Source organism: Agelaius phoeniceus, chromosome 19 (assembly GCF_051311805.1).
Source record: "Agelaius phoeniceus isolate bAgePho1 chromosome 19, bAgePho1.hap1, whole genome shotgun sequence".
Taxonomy (NCBI): Eukaryota; Metazoa; Chordata; class Aves; order Passeriformes; family Icteridae; genus Agelaius; species Agelaius phoeniceus.
In genome coordinates, this window is record NC_135283.1 from 8,592,104 (window position 1) to 8,613,636 (window position 21,533).

General features: G+C 47.0%; 2 protein-coding genes across 2 annotated transcripts in view; both read left to right on the forward strand.

The window, feature by feature from the left end:
* Positions 1–10,796, forward strand: part of STXBP4 (syntaxin binding protein 4) — a 79,527-nt gene extending 68,731 nt beyond the window's left edge. Inside the window, exon 22 of the mRNA XM_077188313.1 lies at positions 10,164–10,796. Coding sequence (XP_077044428.1) covers positions 10,164–10,269 — 106 coding nt within the window. The 3' untranslated portion in view covers positions 10,270–10,796. The remainder of the gene's footprint in view (positions 1–10,163) is intronic.
* Positions 10,797–16,492: 5,696 nt separating this feature from the next.
* Positions 16,493–21,533, forward strand: part of HLF (HLF transcription factor, PAR bZIP family member) — a 36,719-nt gene continuing 31,678 nt past the window's right edge. Inside the window, exons 1-2 of the mRNA XM_054644938.2 lie at positions 16,493–16,930; positions 18,142–18,477. Of these exons, the coding sequence (XP_054500913.2) occupies positions 16,513–16,930; positions 18,142–18,477 (754 nt within the window). The 5' untranslated portion in view covers positions 16,493–16,512. The remainder of the gene's footprint in view (positions 16,931–18,141; positions 18,478–21,533) is intronic.

Consider the following 21,533-nt stretch of genomic DNA (forward strand, 5'->3'; position numbering starts at 1 on the left):
CAAGCAAAGTATTGGGGTTCCTGCTGATGTTTTCATTTTCACTCCAAAGGCTGGTAATGCATCCCTGTTCCTTTCCAACCCCACTGTTCCTGAGAACAGCAGGAGCATCGAGTTCTCCAGGGACAGGGAGAACTCAGGCCCTGGTTGAGCTGCACATTTTAATCTCCAGACCGAGCCACTGGGGACGCATCGTTAGGGCCTGTAATTGGTCACTGTGGGGCTCATGTTCCCAGCTAAAGACAGCTGCTCATCACTGCTGCCATGGCATGAGCAGGAGCAGAGAGGCCCAGTAAGAACCTGCCTGGCTCTCTTAGACCATATTACACCATCAATGAAATGCAGAACTCTTGTAAATAATAAAAATACCGAGGATCAGGAAATAGGCCCTAACTGTTGAAGAATGCCTGTCTTGTTACTTGGCTAATTGAAAGATGCAGCCAAAAGGAATTTTGGTACTAACTGAAAATGTGTAAATGCAATTATCTCTTACTCCTTTCTCTGCTCAGCTTTGGGCATGCAGTCCAGTCCCTTGAGCCTAAACTCTACTGTGTTTAACCCATTCTGGCTGCAGATGCTGAAGCAGCACAGTCCTGCAGGCTCTGCTGTTTCCAATAACCACTTAGAGTCCTGCAGAGAATGATACAAAAGCCAAAAATGAAATCAATAGTAAATGTTCACTAACAGGAAAACTCCTGTGGCTGGCTGAGGGAAACAGAAAAATGTTTTACTGCTGTGCTCAGAGGTTGTTCGGTACAAAACCCTGAAGTCTGTTTCAGGCCAGGTTTGTTATTGTTGCTTGTCCCAATGTTTTGGATACACAATTTAACCCACTTACAGGAAACTGAAGGAAAAGGCCTTGGTAATTTCACCACATTCATAAAAATGCAGGTTCTTGTTTATAAGAAAAGTCAGTGGTCATCCTGACTGACGTTTTGAACAGCACCAGTGGCTGCTCCCAGGGAGCTGTTCTGGGCCAGGGATGCTTGCCTGGAGCACGGGGAGAATTAGCAATTCAGCTTCTGATGTGGCTGAGGGAAGTTACAGCTCTCCAGGTAAGGAGAAGGACTGAGTTCCTTTTTTTGCTATAGCCAGAAGGGAAAGGGCTCTGGGACTGGAGCCAAGGGCTCTGGGGCCAAGGGCTCTGGGGCTGGAGTGAAGACAGGGGCACCCTGCCATGGGCATCACCTCCTCCCTAGGAGCTGGATCCTAGGAGGTGTTACCAGGGGAGCTCTTCCTTGCTCTGACAACTTTTAGCTCATTATAGTGGAAAACCTTGAATCCAAAAACCAGTGTGCTCTGCAAAGGCACCAACAAGCTGCAGCTGCAGGCAGGGAGGTGAACGAGCAGAGATGTGCAGAGCAGGCTGTCATTCCTGGCCAAAGCCAAGGCCACGGCTCAGCCTCCTCCCTCTGTGCCCACTGCACCCAGAAATTGTTCTTGGACCCATCCATCTCCAGTTCTCCTGCCCTGCCTGGTTCTGATCTGATCCTTCCCCTGGAGCAGAGCAGTGCTCAGCTCTCTCTCCCTGTCACTGCCACGTTTCCAAGGGAAGGACTGCAGCTCTAATAGCTCCCAAGTGGGTGAATTGAGTTTGCAGTAATCCCAAATACCTGAGATAAGAAGCACAGCTCTGCCATGGAGGCTGAGGGCTTTAGAAGCAGGGAGGCACAGGGACTCAGATGGATGTACGTGCCTCAGGTCATGTCCCTGCCAGGGCTGGAGCCTAATTGGATTTCACAAATGTGACTTCTGTGCCTCTTGATCACAAAACCAAATTAAACCTCAAGAAGTTCTGAATAAATCCATACCTGAAAGTTTGCCTCAAAAAAAAAAAAAAAAAAAAAAAAAAAAAAAAGTCTCATTCCAGCTCTTCCTCTGCTCTTCCTCTGCCTCAGCAGGGAAACAAAATGAAAACTTTGGAATTATTGCTTTAAAACAAATAAGAGAAGCAAAACACAGCCGGCAGATCTGAATTCCTGGGTGCACTGAATAAAATCAGTCATGTGATAATGATGGGATTTTCTAGAACACCTTTTAGGCATGCAATTTCTGCATTAAATCTATTCAGATGTCCCTGGAACATCTGCTTCTTCTGTAAAATGGGAGTAACTGCCACTTTTTACAGTGCACTGACAGCTACAGATAAAAGCCTGGTAATTGCTAGCAGGAGCTATTGCCTAATCAGAGATTTTCTTCAAAATTAACTTGCCAAGATTTTTAAGACTATTGCACACGATAGCCCTGTGCTGGTTCATGCAGCTCTGGGAGGTGGAGTACGTGTTAAATTCTAGGTAACAGTGGGACTCAAACAAATTCCAGCCTCCCTTGAAGGCAGATCAGACTCGGCTGATGCTTGGAGCCGCGGCAGCAGAGGGAGCAGAGCAAATCCCCAGATTTGCTGTTAATGTGACCTAAAATCAGTGGGAGCTGCTTTAGCACGTGGGTGCCATGGGCTGCTCTGCTTCCCTTCAGGGAGACACCAAACACCTGCTAAAACCCTGGGCAGCCCCAGAGAGAGGAACCATTTATAGGCACTGCCCGGGAAGATCCACAGCTCTGCAGCAACACGGTCCTGGCTGCTTTTCATCTCCTCCCTCTCTGCCTATGTTTATTCATGAGTCAGGGTGCAGGGAAGATGAAAAGGCTGCTGGCAGACTTCTCCCCGGAGTCTCCACTTGGAATGGTACCACATTTCCAGGGAAGCCTCACTTGTGCTCCCAGCAAGGTTGATCCTCGTGGGAAAGCCGTCATTCCTCTGCAGCTCTCAAGGCAGGCAAACATGATCATCCATACACTGAGGCACAGAAAGTCAGTGAACCTCATCTGCTTTGGTGAGATCCAGAGCTGGAGTGAGATTTTACTGCTCTTGAAAAACCCAATATTTTGATGGATTAGGCCAGTGCCAGGCTGTCCCTCTGATCTTTACAGCAGCCACTTGAACAGCTGTAAAACAGCACCTAAAAACCAGGGGACTGCTGGCACACGGGGCTCAAGCAGTGCCAGCTCTGCTACAGAAAACCCAGCTGACATCTTTCTTTGTGCAAGGGAATAGCAGCTAGTGGAACAGAAAAGAGAAATCCATGCCTGAATGAAAGTGACACTAGGGAGGACTTCTGAGCTCAGAATAGCTCCTGCCATCCTCTGTCACAGCCTCACTCCATGAGCCAGGGAGAGGCTGCCAGGGTTCTCAATTCTTGTAGACAAAGTCCTCTGCCTGGAGAACCTGCAAACTGGAATAAAAATCAGTCTGATTTTTGTAATTTTGAGGGGAAGTGTTAAAAATATTAAAAAGAAATCACATCTCCTGTTAACTAATATAAAACTGGAAAGCCTAATGGGTTTTTCAGTTGATTTCAAACTCCCATCAGTGCTGTTGGTGCTGCTGCTGTATCACAAAGGGGTCTCTGCTGACAAGTTTGTTCTCTAAACAAAGCAAAAACACAGCATTTTATGTCTGCAACCACAGTGTGTGTTAGTTACAGGGTCCTCTCCCATGAACTTGTGCATGTTTTACTTTTTATTCAAATTTACAAGCACACTTAGACGACAGCAAATCCTATGTTTATAATAAAGCCAGTGTTCCCTTTTCAGAAAAGCCTTTTCAGTGGTATGGACCACCATAGACCCTTTTCTGATCCTTACACCAGAAATAAGACATTTCCACAGATTTCTTTGAATTCCAAACCCAGTCACTGTGGCAGGGAGCTGTAGCAGCTGCGTTTCAACAGTGAGAGTGAATTGCTGTAGTAGAGATTACTCAAGAGCAACTAATCTTAGCATAACAAAGCCTTTGACTGACTTCCAAGGGACCTCAGTGCAACTCTTAAGTAAATCAGTCTCACCTACTCACAACACAGACCAGTCAAGGTGTTTTCTTGCAGGACAGCATCTCACAGTGTCCCTGTCCCAGGCTGGACCCCCACCAGCCACGTCCATCACCTGCTCCGAGGGGCAGAGGTTGGCTCAGCTCTCAACAACCCCCAGCACCTGTCAGGATCAAAAACCCCAAATCCACCTGGGGTCTCCACAGTTCAGTTTTCCTATGGAGGAGCATTGTAAGAGGGTTTGTGCAGAAATCTGCAGTGACTGAGGTCCATGCAGATGCTGTTACTGAGCAGACACTGCTGAGCAGCCTCTGAGCAGCTCAGTGGAAGAGGCTTGAGAGATGGAGGATCTTCATCCAAAAAGGATGTTACTGTGAGGTTCAGAGAAGTCTAATGTACTGCTGTAAGACTTCTACTGGAAACAAGTACCTGGCTGCTGTGTACAAGTGAATTGCAAGCTGTCAGTGTCATAACAGACCTTGTTACTTTATAAATCTAAGAAATCCCACAGTTAACTCTGGCAAATACTCACCTGGCATACAGGCATTACCCTCTTAAGATCCTCCCTACCTGATCCTACAGAGAACAAGGACAAAGAGAGAGAGACAACACTGATAAAAACTCAGTGACTTTTCCAAGGTCATGCAGCAAGTGGTGGCAGGGGTTGGAGAGCCAAGGTCACCAGACTGGTGCTTCCACCCCTGCACTGAACTGTCTCAATAAGTGAAGGCTCCAGATCAAGAGTAAAGGTTTAAATTACAAAAAAAAAAATTATTCTTCAAAAACAGTAGTTAAAAAAAGTTTTTAACTTTTTAATCTCCTGCTCAAGAAAATAAAAATAAGCCAATATGAACTTCTTGCAGAAAGGACAGGTTTTCCAGGAAAGAATTTACACAACAAAATAGTTGACAGGTCAGTTAGATAATGACCAAGATAAAATAAGGATGCTGGATATCTGAGCAAAGCATCAGAGAAATATTCCCAAAATCTTGTCTAAAAGTCTGCAGCAGCTGACGTTTTGTTTCTGTTGCATAGAAGCTTCTTGGCCATGGAGGCATTGCCCTGCCCGATGGCTCCAGGACAAAGAGGAAGGAGTTCCCCAAGGAAAAAAACAATCCCCGAGTTGTACAAGCACAAATGCAGAGTATTGTGAGGGGCTGATTGTGCTGAATGGAGCCAGCGGATAGGACTCGGTATCCATGGCAGCTGAGGAGGTGACTCACGGCACCACTGTAAATACAAACTTGCCCGCAAAGAGCACACGAGTAAAATCTGCATTTGTACTGTGTTTGCACAACAAGCTCGATACACCCGGCATTCTCCCGGCATTCCCGGTGCATCCCTCAGGATGACATACTGGTGTGGAACAGGAGAGGCCCCCCAGTCCCCCTGCTCTGCCTGCCCTTGTCCCAGCTGGTGGCACTCAGGGACATCGCACCCGGCAGCGGCAGCACATCCCGGGCTGAGGGAGGGATCATGCCATGCCACGCCAGGAGGGCACCAAAGCAGGGAGGGAACGTGGCTGGGTACAACTGCAAGAGCTCAGCTCTCAGTAATTCAAAATGTTTGCTTCACTAAGGAGCAAGCCCCGGCAAGGGCACTGCCATCGGTCACGAAGAACAGAGCGATGGCTCAGGAGGAAGAGGTAAATGGGCAAATGGGACAGCCATTAAACAGCTGCACACCACCTCACCTGGATCTCTCCTGGGAAGGAAGAACACAGCACTAGAATATCTGAAAGTTCCTAGAAGGAATCGCAGCCCTCGTAAAGCCATCAGGCAGAGCTCTGCTGGCAGCCTGGAATTTGCATCAGCAAATTGTTCGGGATGTTTGCGCTTGCAGAGGAGACTGCAATTTGCCTGCCTAGGAAGAAAGGGGAAAAGACAAAAAGGCAGCCTCTCCAAAGTGACAGAAGTGCCACGTGCTTAGGAGCTGGGGAGCTCAGTGCCCCTGGGGCGGATGCGAAGCCGTCTGGGTTTCGGACCACGCTGCTCCCCCGGCCAAGGGAACGAGGGGTGGAGACGCCCTCCCGCCGCTCTCCGGCTGAGCGGTGATGGGCGTGAGCGGGGAAAGAGCTGCGTTCACGGCTGCTCTGCAGTCACAGGTCTTTAAGAGATAGAAATAGGACTTTTAAAAAATATTGTACCGAATTCTTAGTGATTTTTAGGAGGCACAAATAGCGCTCTCATTACAAGAACCTTCTCTCCGCATTGTTTAAATATCCCCTGGCTCGGCAAAGGTGGGAAAAAAGTCAGAAAGCTGATTTGGTTCAACACTTTGAAAAAATGCTTTGAAAGAAATAGTGATAGATAAGCACTTCCTCTCCACTCAGGGTCACAAACCAGATGAAATCTCACTGCTCTGGTAATTTTTTGCAGGTGTTATTGTATGGCTTGAGATTCCAATAAAATGGAAAGATAATCAAATTGGAATCCTATTAGTATGCACCTTTTGTAAGATTAGCAATTTCACAGTATATTAATTTTTTCCTAGATTAGTTTAAATGTGTAACAGCACTTGATTTAACAGAGCTGCATGGGCAGACAGTATTTCAACACTGTGAACATCTGTTCCGAGTTACCAAAATTCCAGCTCAAAAACAAATATTTCCCCCATAAATCAACCCAAACATTATTCTGAGTGTTGTAACAGATGCAAAATGATTCTGGCTCCCTCTGCCCTGTGGTTTGGCTCTTTCCTTAAACTTGATGTGAATATATTTATTTAAACACTTCAAGAAATACACATCTGAAATGGCTATTTAAGCTTCCTTGGAGTGTGTCTGATGTTGGTTCAACGTTTATGGTCAGTTGACAGACTGCCTCATTAACGACAGATTCTATTAATTAGTGTAAGCTCTGGTTACAACTTTGCAGATAAACCTGTTCTGGAGCAGCACTTAAAGTCCCATTCAAGTGTTCTGAACACTTCAGCCCAACAGCACAGTACTGATGCACCTGAGTTTGTGAGAGGGGCAGAGTTTATTTGGGGGTTTATATTCATTCTGTCCTGGCCTGTTTCATTGGGCTCTTTGCCCCCATTGTTACTGCTGCTGGTCATCTGTCATGAGCTAAATGAATCAGAAGAGGTATTGATTTTTCAGGCATAAAGAAATGAGATTTGTTTATTAAACATGAAATTTGGAAAGAGGCTTTACAAGAGGGTTCCTAGTTAATGGTCTGAGTATGTGAATAAAAATGTTTACTTAAGCAGAAGCAGCAATTCCATACTTTGAGGTGTTTAATTGCATGAAGCTTCATATGAGCAACTGGGATACAAGATTTATTTTTTTTAATAGTTTATATGTAACAGCTCAGCCAGACAAAGAGAAAACTGAATTGTGGTACCATAAATAACTGCAAACTCCTGTATAGAGAAAAATCCTTTTAGTTCATCCCTCCTTGCACAAAATACTCTTTGGGGGCAGAAACAAGGCCATGCTTTGAGGATGACGTTTTGGAGTTGTTAATCATTTTCTGTCTTAAATGCTTGGAGAAAAACAGTGTGTGTGGACTAAATATAACCCTGCCTTTAGTGCTGGTTGGGAAATGGGAGTCCCAGGCCAGTTCTCTCCCACAAACAATGGGAACACTGGGCCATAGGGAGACAGGAGGATAGCGAAGGGAGACTGCAGGACCCAGGAGTCTGTGTCAGTCAGTGGGAGCCACACAGGGAGTTCAGCCATAAGAACCTGCATTATTCCCTTGAAGGGATGCCAAAGTTGTTATGAAGTTGAGGGCCACATTTTCCAAAGGCAATTTGTTAATAAGGCATAGCAGTAGAAATACTAGGGAGCTGCAGATATGTAAACCTGCATAAAAATGTGCACTTTGTTCAACATTTCTATTTGTAAAGAGATTGGAACCCATTCTATATGCAGTAGGCTACATCCTTCCATCGCATTATACATTAGCTTTATACATTGTTAATTAGACCTAATTTAGGCCTCAAAAAAAATCTCATTAAAATTCTGATTAGTGCTGTTGGCAAGCAGCCATCTAAAAAGCCTCTATTTCTTTCTTTGATAAGTTTGAAGCCGCTATAACAAACAGTAAAAATAAGATCACAGCCTTCTTTCTCATGCCAATCAACATAATGTATTCTCCAGGTCAAAGTCATTTAAGGGAAAATACAGGAGGAAGACATCTTTATCTCCCTGCATGGATGCTGTCAGGTGGCTATAGAAAATTATATGTTTATGCCCTTTGGCAGTTAAAAAACCCAAACAAACAAAAAACCCCAAACCTAAGAAACTTGTTATGAAAAAGCCAGTTTTAAGCCTTCAAAACTAACTTACTCTGCAAGCCAATTAAGTAAAGAGTTTTTTTTAAAGGTTTTAAAAATTAATGGGAATAAAAATATTACAAAGCTGGTTTAATATTAAAACAGTTCTGTCTGATGTTTTCTGCATAACTTACTGCCTGATGCTTTCCATACAGCTTGTAGTCTAAATGCCTGGCCAAGAAAACATACAGACAAGAATATCTTTAGTCCAAATACAGTCAATTATGCACCCACATTGCTGTAGATCAGAGCAGATAACTTTAAAAGAAATCATGGCATAAAAAAAAAAATGTCAAAGGCAGAACAAAGCAACAAACAATAGCAGGGCTGCTCTGCTTCCTTGTGCCTGTGTATGTTGAGGGGTTGTTAAGATACAGCTGCCAGCTATCATTGCATTCATCTCAATTAACTTAAACATTTCGCTTTAATGCAGAAAAACTTTACAGAGCTGAGTGCTGCTTGAAATGGCAAACATGAGGTGTCTCTTTCAGTGTACACTGTCCCTGTGCACATCTGTCCTTGCAGGAGACCCCAGCAATGAGCCTGGGCTTGCAGACTCTGCAGAGCTGCTTCCTCCAGCAGAGGAGAGGCAGGAGGGCTCTGATCTGTCCCTGTCCCTCAGAGCACAGTCTGCAGTGTGCAGCTGCTCCATCCTGCATCACCCTGGATGCTGGTAGGACAAAGCCAACACACGATTATGGGAAAATACCACCTTTTCCTTCTGATAAACACCCAGCCATGCCACTGAAATCCAGCCTTGGGATTTCTATCAGTAAAGCTGCTTCTGAGTTGGAATATACATTTTAAAAAAGGTCCAACTTACTCTATTTTTCCAAGCCTTTTTAAACTATAATCTTTAGAGGTCTAATCAGACTTTCTGTATCAAATAAAGTAGGGAGATAAACACACACAGAATCCAGGGTGCATTTGCCTCTTAAGACAGTGTTCAGTCTCTGTGTTGCATTGATATTTGCATAAGCAGGTTTTCAAAAACCTGGGAAGCCTGGTAGGCTGATATTTAACATATTCTGATATGATATGGCAACTAGTTACCAGCTGAAATTCCTGATGAGATTTAAATAGAACAAAATGGGCCATAAGAGAGGTGGAAATTTAGCAGAATGCCCTGGCTGGGTGTACCTGGGGTACCCAGGAAGGGCACTGTGGGCTGGCAGCAGTGTCAGGAATCTGGTCAGGTACTGCATGGAACTGAGAGGGGGAGTGCATTAAAAAAGAGGGGGAAAAGAGCATCCCCCAGTCTCAGAAACAACATTTAATTAATCTAAACCTGCAGGACAAACTGCATACAGTTAATAATGTGCATTTCTGCACTACTTGCTGCTGTTACAGTAATTCTTTCATTAAAAGACATAGCATGACTTTATTGCCTTTATATTTAGAAGCCTGATTTTTGTCTGTAGGAATTTTCCCAGTCTTCCACAGAAGGTCAGGCTTTCCTGCCAAAGATAAGAAAGGTTTATCACATTTCTGGGTTCTTAATAATTTAAACCCATACGATTAAGAACTGGTTTTTGCTTTCTGCAGTTTGTTTTTTTGAGAGGGAAACCTGGGAGCAAGGTGGATGTCACAGAATTAATCACAGAAAGAAATCCTAAGCTTAGGGCAGCCTAGCAAGCCTGAAGCCCAGGGCAGCAATCACTTCAGTGACTTTGAGACAGCTCGTTGGAGAGCACGGGTTTGCAGTATCAAGCTGTACAGATCCCGAGCTGATAAGCCTATGCATGTGGAATTCTTCAGGCGAAATTCTGCCTGACCTTCCCCAGCACCATGCCTCCGGCAAGCTCTCTGAAAGCAGCCATTTGAAGTCAGAGAAATCTGGGTCATTGACTTCAATAGAAACTCTGATTAAGGAGGGGATGATGCTCAGCTCCTGTACCTTTCACTCCTCCCTTCTGCTGCAGCTCTGCCTGGGGATGGGCTGTTTTATTCTGTGTTCGTGGGTGCTCTTCTGTCTCCAGTAAAACCAATGCCAAATTCCAAAATCAAACAGCCTGAGCATGTAAGAACAGCTATTTCTAAACTGTCTTTTTGCAGCACGCAAGCCAAGAGTGAAAAAGGAAGAGGAATGGAGTGCAGAGGAATAAACGGAAGGATCAAGTTGTTTTTCCCATTGGCACCAGCTGAGAGTTGTCCTTATTGAGGGGAAGGTCTGACTGAAAAACGGGCCAGCTACTCCCTTATCTGTTGTCTCAATCCAGTTCTGTCATCTGGCTGCTTACACCTACTGCGTCTGAATAATTCGCCAAGGCACCAAAGGCACGAGGTGCCTGGAATGGCCTTGAGAGTCTGGTTAATGCTTTACAGGGGGAAGGTTGCTTTAAAAAGCAGAGCGGAGTATTTGTTCCAAAACTGTAGTCATCACTGAGAGCCACACTTACTGAGTTCAAACCAGGTCAGCTGCCCAGGCAAGAACATGTATTTGGTCTACCCTGTCATGGTAAAGGCTGCCTGTAAACTTTGGCAGAGAAAATTATTAATCTTTCAACTCACAGCATATAAGCAATGACTAGTAATACCTATTTTTCTGAGAACTGGAATGCCTTCTGGAACCACCCCAGATTACTTAAGAGAAGTTCCTCTGCCATTACCCAAAAGCAGTTCCAAACCTGTCTCTCCCACATTCAATTAAACTTAAGAAAAAAAAATTTAAAAATAATTTAAAAAAAGGCAGGAGCATGGTTCATTCAACAGGCATTTTTTGTCTTGTGAGGAGCCCCAGCAGCTCGCTGAGCTGCACCCCACGAGGACAATAATATTCATTTTTCAGTAATTCAGTGCTGTGGGTAGTGGCTTTCACTTGGAAAGCCAAGTGAGGCTCTGACCAGAACCTCTGTGGAGGGGAGGGAGGTGGGGGCGGGCATTGCTCCTCGGTGTCTCTCGACCTTCTCTTCAGAAGCTGCTGCTTTCCAGCTCAGTTGGGTGTGGATATCTGAGTGTTCTCGTGTGGCTTTTCATGGCCCTCCGCGTTCTGCGTCACATAGCTGGAAATGCACTGCCCTGAGAGGCCAGCCTGGGAACTTGCACTGTTTGGGACAAATCAGAACTAAAACAAAGGCTGAATCATGAGCCTTTTCCAATTCTCTCCTGTTTAGTTTTTTGGGGGGGTTGTTTTTGGGGGTGTTTCTGAGTTTGTTTGGGTTTTTTTTCTTTTGTTTTGTTTTGGGTGGTTTTGGTTTTGGGGCTTTAATTTTTGTTTTGTTTTGTGGGGTCTTTTGTTTGTTTTTTTTTTTTTGTTTGGTTGGTTTTCTGTTGATTTTGGGGGTTTTTTTGAGCATCTCAACTCAATCCTTTAATCCATTATTTTGCCTCCCAAAGGGCTGAAGTGGATGAAACAGTGGGTATTTAAGGTACTGTAAACCATTTGCTTTTTCAGTCTGTCCTGTGCCTTGACCCGAACACTTGTTCTGCATTATTTATCCTCTCCATCTTGCAGCTTGTTCTCTGCCCGCCTACTTTTGTAACTCTTTTCTCCAGACAGAACATATTTAACAGAGGAATGAAGTGACAGTAGCAGTTCAGCTGTGACCATACAGATACCTGACTAGAAGCTTTGATCTCTCAGGTTTGAGAGATCTCTCACTGCACATACAGTACTGGCTCCCATTTAACCCTGAGAGAGAAAGAGAAAAGCCTGAATTCTTCAGACCAGTATGTATTTAAATACACACAGACTTCTAGATCATAAGCTTGACTGTACAATAGCTGTCTCCAAGCATGGGAGTGAGTGTCTCTCCATCTATCAGTGACCACAATTCTGCTGAGCCATGATTAATGCATCGTCTTCCTGCCCCACTTTTATCCATGCTTATGGAGAAAAAACAGGTAGGTGCCTTGGAACATACTGGCCAGCCAGATCCCTAAAAACCCCACTTTTACTCCAGCTTCCTCTATGCAGAAAAAAACCTGCAGTCATGTTTCCAGGATATATTTCAGAACAGAATTCCCAATTTCCATTACAGGGTATGCCAAGGCAATGTATAAGAGAATGGGAACTGCTGCAAAACAGAGAAGAAAATGAATCTCATGAACCATGCTGGAGATTTTTACCTAAAGCCTGCAGTCCCTCCTTTCTAAAACGAGTTTAAAATAACTTGGAGTGGGGCAGGGGGCAGCAAAGGGGCACGAACTGATTCAGACCTAAGGGCAGGAATGAGTGCAGGCCAGGCCAAGGGTTACCCAAAGGCGATCCCCGCTGTCCCTGCAGTCACGACCGAGCCAGGTCTGACCCGCAGCGCGCCGTGCGCGGCTCCAGCGGGAACAGCTCGGGGCGGCCGCGGCCGCCGGAGCTCCCGGGGGAGCTTCTGCCCTAGGGAGGGCTCATCCCGCACGGTGCCCCGGGGCCGGACACGGGGACACGGGACAAGGCGGCGGCCGGGAGCTGGGGGGACGGGATCTCGGCGGCAGGAGCACACGGCACGGCAGGGCAACAGCCCCCGGCAGGGCAACCTCCCAGCCTGGACACTCCCTTCCTCCTGCAGGACACCGCTCACACCCCTCCCGGGCCGGATCCCCATCCCTCGGCAGGACCCGTGCCCACACGGACACCCCTCTTCCCACCGGGACACCCCTTTTCCTATACGGACAGCTCTTTTCCCACACGGACCCCTCTTTTCCCACACGGACCCCCCCTTGTCCCACACGGACCCCCTCTTTTCCCACACGGACACCCCTGCTTGGCCGTGGTGGGAGCGGCGCGGGGGGCGCTGAGGGAGCTGTGCGCGCGCCCGCCCGCGGCCCCGCCATTAGCCCAAAGTAGGTCACGGCCCGCGCGCGCGCGCTCACGTGACAGCCCCGCGCGCGCTGCCCCCCGCGCCGCGTGACCGGCGGGCGGGGCCGGGGGCACCGTGAGGGGACCGGGGTCGTGTCCTTGTCCTTGTCGCTGTCCCTCTCCCTGTCCTTCCCTCACGGACCCATCGGTGCCTCCCCCGCCGAGCCTCCGGCACCGCGGCCAGCGCTCTGCAGGTGTCGGGGTGCCCGGGACCCCCCGGTGGCCGCCCCGGGGTGCTCGGGACGCGGTCCAAACCGGCCTCTGCCCGTGGGGCTCCGGCTGAGCAACCCCCGACCCCGCCCCGCAGCAGCCATCGGTGTCCGTGGGTGTTCGGGAACCCCGGCTGGGACGCTCCAGAGCGGTGATCACCATGCGCACCTTGGTAGAATGATCCTTGAAGAGTAAAAAGATTTTTCGACTTTAAAATGGCCTTGTAGATTGTCTTGGCTAAAGAAAATAAAAGCACTAAAAAAAAAAAAAAAAAATCTTACGGAACATTAACCACTAGGTACTGGGTTTAAAAAAAATTGGATTTTTCATATAACTGATCCCAGTAATGGAAACAACCATGAGGAATATAAATATTGGTTGAGATAATTTTTTTTAATAGGGCACCCATCAAGTTATTTTCAATGCAAAAACTAAGCAACTGCATAGTCTTTCATAAGCCATAAAATAGACATTTTATATATATATATATATATATGTATATATTTTATAATAACCAGGTGAATGCTAAGCTAAGAACACATGCCAGAAATTGTATTGCAATTGGAAAATGGAGAAATTTAGGTAGTGTATCATTAGCTCTGTTTTGTCTTGGTTGGCTTTACCTGGTGTGCACCATGTGTGGTCAGCCAGTGGTCAAAACAACACAAAGGAATTAGCGGCCACCTTCGGAAAAGTGTAGCAAGTAAAAATCAGTAATTTGTATGTACAGACAACAACACGGTGTCCTGACAGCCTGGAATTTAGGTTAATTGGGATGAAATCTGCCTGTGTAGCATGGCCGGAGTTAAATTACCGTTCCTGTTGTGTGAGACCGAAAATAACAGCTCCAGTACCCTGCTCAGGTACTCTGCTCAGCTTTGCTGGCTGGTCTATAAATCAGGAAGAGTTATTTTGGCTTTTACATCCAGGAAATTCCCAGCTCCTGTGTTTTGGGAATGCAGGGTCTGTAACTACACACAGTGCTCAGAGAGGCTTCCATTTGTTCCACACTTTCAGTGATCTACCTATAATTTACCCCATTCAGTGAAGCAGTGAAGGTTTCCTGTCCTTCTGTGCTGCTGAAAACACTGTTTCTTTCTGTTGCGTTGGGTCAATAATTATAAAAAACACAAGTAGTTGTGCTTAAATTGAGCTTCTGCCAGAAACTAATCTTGTTACTAGTGTTTTCCCAGTATCCCCATTACTTTTCTATCTTCTGTTCTATTTACTCTTCTTTGCTGCTTATCGTATCTCCTAAATGTAAATTGTATCTCTATTTTTCTTTAGACAGCAAAGAAACATTCTGTACCACATCTGCATATGGATTGGAAATCACCCTAATCTTTGTGTCATTCATCTGTACCTCTGTAATTAAAGGTTTCCACTAACCAGCAATTTGGCCGTCTGAGGCAACGTTGGTACGTGTACAGTCATTTAATAATCCACAGCTTTTTTCCTTGCTTAGGTGACAATTAAAAACTCCTGTGCTGCTGCTATCACACCCCTGCTCCAGTTGTGAACTGTGTGGCATCTGTGGCGTCCCCAAGGTTCTCCCAAGCCCTGCTCAGCCGTGCCCTGAGTCTGTTCCTGTCACTTGTCTCTGGTTCTCTGGGACCTGATGGTCACAATCCCCAGACTTCATGTTTTTGGTTGTGCCAGTGCAGTTTTATTGATTTGAGTGGACTTTGGACTTCCATCAGCTTGTTTTAGGCAGTTCATTTAACAAGACACCTAATAATAGATGATAGAATTATAGAATCTCCTGAGTTGGAAGGGGCTGACAAGAATCATTGAGTCCAACCCCTGGCTCTGCACAGACACCCCAACAATCCCACCCTGAGAGAATTGTCCAAAGCCTCCTGGAGCTCTGCCCAGCACCTTCTGGGGGAAGAACCTTTTCCTGATATCCAGCCTAACCCTCTCTGACACAGCTCTGGCTGTTCCTGAGTCCTGTTCCTGGTCACGCATGTCATAGATACAGTAGATACACAAAGGGAGAACACAACTGTTCCTCAGGCAGCTTATATTTTTAAATACTGGGCAGTTTATGCACATAACTTATCTTTATTTGCTTCTAGAGAATATTTATGATTGTTTATATTTGTTGATGGTTAAAAGCTGACTTTTGAAGAAAGAGTCACAAATACACACAGATGGTAAAACTTTGCAAAATGTGATCCAAAAGAAAACCCAAATGAGAATAAGGCAGATACAGATGCCCACAGGCACCTGAAGGGTGAAGTTACTCTGGGCCTAATGCAGTTCTTGCACAGCCTGCATGGGCTGAAGGCCAGAGCAGATGGAAAGTCATCTGTGCTTGAATGAGGATCACGGTGAGTGGGGAGGAAAGTCCCATTTGAGCAAAAATGGGGCCTGGGAGTCTTAGTGGATGACACGTTGACCATGAGCTGGCAATGTGCCCTGGGGGGCAGTGGGATCCTGGGGTGCATTAGGAAGAGTGTGACCTCTCCTTCTACTCGACCCTGATAGGCACATCTGCAATGTTGGTTCTCATCCTGGGTTGCTTAGGACAAGAGAGACAAGGAGCTGCTGGAGAGGGTCCAGCAGAGGCCCAAAGTTGATTTGGAGCATCTCTTACAAGAATAGTCTGAAGGGAGCTGGGCCTCTTTGGTCTGGAGAAGACTGAGAGGGGATCTCATCAATGCATATAAGTATCTCCAAGGCAGGCGCCAGGAGGATGGGTCCAGACGCTTCTTGGTGGTGCCCAGTGACAGGATGAGGAAAAATAGCCATAAACTAAACCACAAAATGTTCCACCTCAATGTGAGGAAAAGCTTCTTTCCATTGAGGGTGGCAGAGCCCTGGAACAGCTGCTTAGGGAGGCTGTGGAGTCTCCCTCTCTGGAGATGTTCCAAACCCACCTGGGCACGTTCCTGTGCCACCTGCCCCGGGTGACCCTGCCTGGGCAGGGGAGTGGGACTGGGTGATCTCCAGAGGTCCCTTCCAGCCCGAAGGTTTCTGTGAGGTGGTGAGAGCCCTGCTCGTGCTGGTGACAGTGCTGTCACCCCAGGGTTACACCCGGCAGAGAGGCAGGGGGAGCTTGGTGGGAAACGCTCGCAGAGCCCACGACCGGTTCCCTTAGACACGGCTGGGAATCCCCGCCCGCCGTGCCCCGCAGCCCGGACCCCTCACGCCGCGGCAGCGCCGGGTCCCGCTGCCCCGGGGGAGCCGCCTCGCTCGGATGCCCCGAGCGGGGTCAAACGTTCAGGCTCATTAACATCTCATTAACACATTCCTCCCGGTTACCGGGGAGGCGCTGCGGCCCCGCGGGGGGGTTCGGAGCGGGTGTCCCGGGGTGCCCCCCCGGGACCGGCAGCACGCGTGCCGGGGCGGGGCGTACGGGGGGCGTGGCCGCTACCGGGGAGGGGCGTGGCCGGCGCGCCAATGGCGGGGCCGCTATCGGGCGTGACGTCAGCGGCGGCGGCGGCTGCACGTGGGCGCGGGGCGGGCGGGCGCAGAGCGGCGCAGAGCGGGCGGCGGGAGCGGCGGCGGCGGCGGAGCAGCTGCGCGGCGGAGGGGCCTGACCCGCGCCCGGTCCGCGCCCTGTCCCGCGGCCCCAGCGCCCCTCGCCACCGGCGCTCGGCCCGGTCCCACGCCCGGCTCACCCGCGCCGCGACAGCGGCTACAGCAAGGGGGAAGGAACCGCTCGCCGCGCAGCTGCCCCCTCCCCGCCGCCGCGGGCAGCCCCCACCGACCATGTCGCGGCCGCTCCCGCTGAACCCCCCGTTCCTGCCGCCCACCTACGGCGTGCTGAAGTCCCTGCTGGAAAATCCGCTCAAGCTGCCGCTCTCTCACGAAGACGGTGAGGCTTCCCCGGGACCCCTCGCAGTGCGCCCCGGTCCCGCTGTCACTCGGGGGCCGTGGCATGACTTTCCCTTTCCCCCGTCCCTCTGCGGCCCCCCCGCCCCGGGTGCTCCCCCGGCGATTGAGCCCCGGGACGCCTCGCTCGGGGCGCTCTGCGGGAGTGGCGGCCGCCCCGGCTCGATCTAACGGGACGCGCTCGGTGCTCCCATCTCTGGCCCCGGTGGATGGACGCCAAGGGCGCTCGGTGCCTCGGGTAAAGGGGGCCGGCATCCCCATCCCAGGCCCCACAACAAACTGCTCCCTGCCCCGCGTCCCCCGGTTCATCGGGAGAAAGTTGTGGTTTCCCCGGGAAGGGAGGCAGCTCGGGAATACCCGTAACACGTATGGCGAACGGATCGAGCGCGCACGAAAAGCAGAAACCGAGGGAAGGTCTCGCAGTTCCTGTCTCCTCGTCTTTCCGAGTTCCACTGCCAAGCGACTCGCAGGATTTCACCGGGGCTGTTGTATGAGGTTAAAAATAAAATACTGCGAAGGCTTGGTAGCTGACAGGAAGCTCTAGGAGTTCAGATTCTTGCAGATCTTGCAGAGAAATCAGGCGTTTCCCTTACAAAACGTGCATTGAAATCACTGGAGGCTGTAGAAATGAGGAAGCCTCAGTTAAGTTTTTTTTTTGCTTCTACCTTTGAATATTTTGTTGTGTCTTCTGCACATCAAAGCTCTGTTCTGTCAGCCTTTGCCACTGTATGTTAGTAACATTCAGAAGTGCAGAATTTGAGGACTATTTTGCTTGTCCCAGGACTAACAAGATTGAGATCTTAGTTTAGAAGAAACTAAGGGATCCCAGGGATTTAAGGCTAAGACTGTTCTTTTCAACAGAATATATCAATAGCTTCCAGTTTGCTGGAATACTTAAATGTTCACTTTTAAGTCTGTTGAGTACTTTTTGATGCTAACATTCAAAGCTATGCATGGAGTGGAGCTGTTAACTAAAAACAAAGGGCAATTTCAAAAATGTGGTTGGTTCCCACAAAGGTGCTCATTGACATGACCCCTCAATTCTCTTCCAATTAGAGTGAGTCAAAGGGGTTACTTTTTTGAAGGGAACATTCCTTTCTTACACCTGAGAGTAGAGCAGAAATAACGGAAGTAGTAGTAGTTAATGTTTTAATTACTGAATTCTTACATGTTTGTTATGTGTTTTTGTTTAAGCATTCGGTAAAGAAAAAGACAAAGAGAAGAAGTTAGATGATGACAGCACCGGTACCACAGTCCCTCAGTCAGCTTTCTTGGGTCCAACATTATGGGACAAGACACTGCCATATGATGGAGACACTTTCCAGTTGGAATACATGGACCTGGAAGAATTCCTCTCAGAAAATGGCATTCCACCCAGCCCAAACCAGCATGAGCCTAGCCCACACCAGTCAGGTCTCCAGCAAGCTACCTCAGCATCACCTTCTGTCATGGACCTCAGCAGCAGGGCTTCTACTTCAGTCCATCCAGGCATGGTGTCGCAGAACTGCATGCAGAGCCCAGTCAGACCAGGTAAATCAGCCCTCAGAACTCCCCTGTGGAATTTGGCATGAACCCCTCCTCCCCACTGTAAATCACTGCTTCTCCCTGTGCAGCTGACAGGCTTAGAGCCCAGAGGATTCCTGTCACTCACACTCCAGCAAATAAAAACAATAGCTCCAGTTATCACTAAGCTGCTCCACCAGGATTTTTGTTTAAATTATTGAAGGAAAGCTCTGGGAATTCCATGGAAACTTGGCTATCTTAGTCCGTGTCTTAGCTGTTAGCAAGTAAAAAGACCACAGACAGAATGGCATAGATGCCACAGTCTTAAAAGAGCAGGGAAAAGGACTGTGAAAGAGAATATTCCTAAAGCCAATATTTGATGTGAGACACAGGAGTAGGCAGTTATTCTGGAGTTAAAGGTTAATGCTTCTTACTTGAAATTTTGGCCATAATCTTACTCTCTACTGAGCAAAGTAAAATTTGCCACAGGAACTGAGTTTTGGAACAACATTATAATCTTGCTTAAATTGGCATAAACTGAGTGTAACTCTGACCTGAGTTCATAACTAGCATCTGTAGTCACCTTACGCTTAAGAAAACCCCATGGAGTCCAAGGCCTGGTTGTAATGCACAATTCCAGCCTGTCTGATGTCAGTGGAAGTCTTTTATTATTTTATTAGCACTTGAGATCATCCCTTTAGAGACACCAGTTCGAATCCAGAGTAACTCCTCTGGCTTGACACCAGCATGGCTGAGATCATGGGCAGTGGAAGAGTGTCAACATTGAAGTTTGGGAAACATGGAGCTTTGCCTTTTTCCTTAAAAAAAAATAAATACAGAGAGTGACTTATTTATTGTGCTCCTCTGCTCACATGAGGTGGTGTGCTGGAGCAAAGTGTGCTCTTGGCAGCAGGAAACCACTCCTCTCCCTTCTGCTTGATCGTTTGCCATGCTCAGTGTGCGAAGTCATTGTCAGAATCATCTGATAAGGAGGCAAAATAAATAAATAGAGAGGCAAAAGTTGTGGAGCAGGATGAAATAGAAATGTCTTATAAGTCTGCCACGTTCCTGTCTCGTTAAAAAGAAATAAAATATCCCCCAAAGCTCCCCAAACCTGTCAACATACTCCTTGGCCCCCCCATCAGGACTGTGTGTTTAGTCATGGATTTCATTTACTTACTTTTACTTTGTGTGGATTTGACTTTGCTTTGTGTTTCAGTTTCAAGGCTTTTCATGGTTAACTAATAACTTATAAGGGTGTCCAAAGTTAAAATATATTTGGAGTAGGCAAGAGCAGAACATGAAACCCATTGCTTCTTCTGATCCAGCTTTAAAAATAGTGCAAATGTGCTACATCGTTTTCTGTCACTTGTGCACATACAAAATTAAAAGCAGATAATCTGTCCCCATTCTCTCTTTTTTTCAGAGGAGCCTAATAGTGAGCCAGGCTTTTAATGATCACCTGTCAGAATTTATTTGTAATCAGCTATCTGTGTGACTTTTCAACTCATTGATTTTTTTCAGTTTATCCTGAGCCCTTTGCAGCTCGGGGTTACAAACTTATCTCACAGTGCACTTTTTTACTGTTGTAAAGGACATTATGTCTCTTGGGGTAGGATAAAACATCTAAATTTGCCGGTATTTTTCCCAACACCATCTTGCCTTAACAAGAATAGATTTTTTCGTTAAATGTTGTGGATTTTTTTTTTTTTTAAGGGAGCTCATTTCTCTTCTTAAATAATATTTTCTTGTCCCCCATTACAGATAGGAAGTGCAGCTTAATTAACAGTAGTCTGGTTTATCATCAGGTTGTTGAAATTTTTATGTGCTGTCATGTGAAAACCTTTCTTTGACAATCAGTACTGAAGAGAAGACCATCTCACAGTTTAGCATTCGAGCAAGTTTGAGAATATAGGAGCATATTTTTTTTTTACAATTTAGTAAAAGTAAAAATGAACATTTAAGAGTTACCATAAAAGGGCCAAGGCAAATATGCTGCTTTGAAATAGGGAGGTAAATGTTAAAATCATTGTAATGGAGCCTGTATCTTAGAACATTTAAAATAGATTTCTTAAATTTTCACATGAAGAAAGGTTTTTAGTTGGTGTGAGCTATCATTCCAGAATAGTGTTGTGATTTGTGTTACTGTAATAAAGCAAAGAACAAGTTGTAGGAAGTATACCATTTCAATACAGATTAATTCCATGTCATCCTACTACTTCCAGGAAAACTGAATGTTTTAGGTGATAGTAATTCTACAATATTTCACTGGTGTGTTTTCTGAATCCTGCATTGCAATGGGCGCCTCTTTGAGCGTGCGGGGCTAGAGGAAGGGTCCAGTCCTGTGCTGCTCCTGTCCCTCTTTCCGTGGCTCTGGGGTTTGGCACTGGGGTCACGTGCAGGTGGTCCCAGCTGCCAGCCCGGCTGTGCCCTGTCGGGGGGAACATCCATGGGGGGGACATCCCCCTGCACGTGGAGCCCCGGCTGTGACTGGGGTCAGGGACACGCCTGGGCCAGGGATGGTCCATGGGAGAGCAGCATGAGGAGATTTAATTTTGTGCATGTGTTCCAGCACAAGCCTCATCTGTCTGTAGGAGTGAGTGGTGTTGCCCAAACGTGTTTTGTGCAGTGTCTGGAAGAGATCAGGAGATCTGCACTGGCATTCCCTGAGTGTCATCAGGCTCAGCAAAGCTGTGCTGACCCTGACTGTGGACGTGACATTACCAAAATCCTCACAGATTTTCTTTCTCCCTGCTAAAAAACGTAATGGCAACAAAAAGGATTCTGTATTTTCAGCTCAGATTGTCTGGTCAATGGAAGGATGTTTAGGCTCACCAGTTTATCATGCGCAAAGAACAAAGCGACCACCTACTTCCCATACATTTCTGTTCAGGGAATGTAGTTACAGAAATTTCTGGCTTTGTTTTGATGAGGGATGCAGAATAATGACTTGCAAGAGTGAAACCATGTATTTATCTTTCACAGTGCTCATTTTGTTAATAAATAATAGTATTTTGATTTATTTTTAGCATTGCAGACCAACATTCATTGTCATGTGTAGATGCATTTAAAACTTCTGGCTT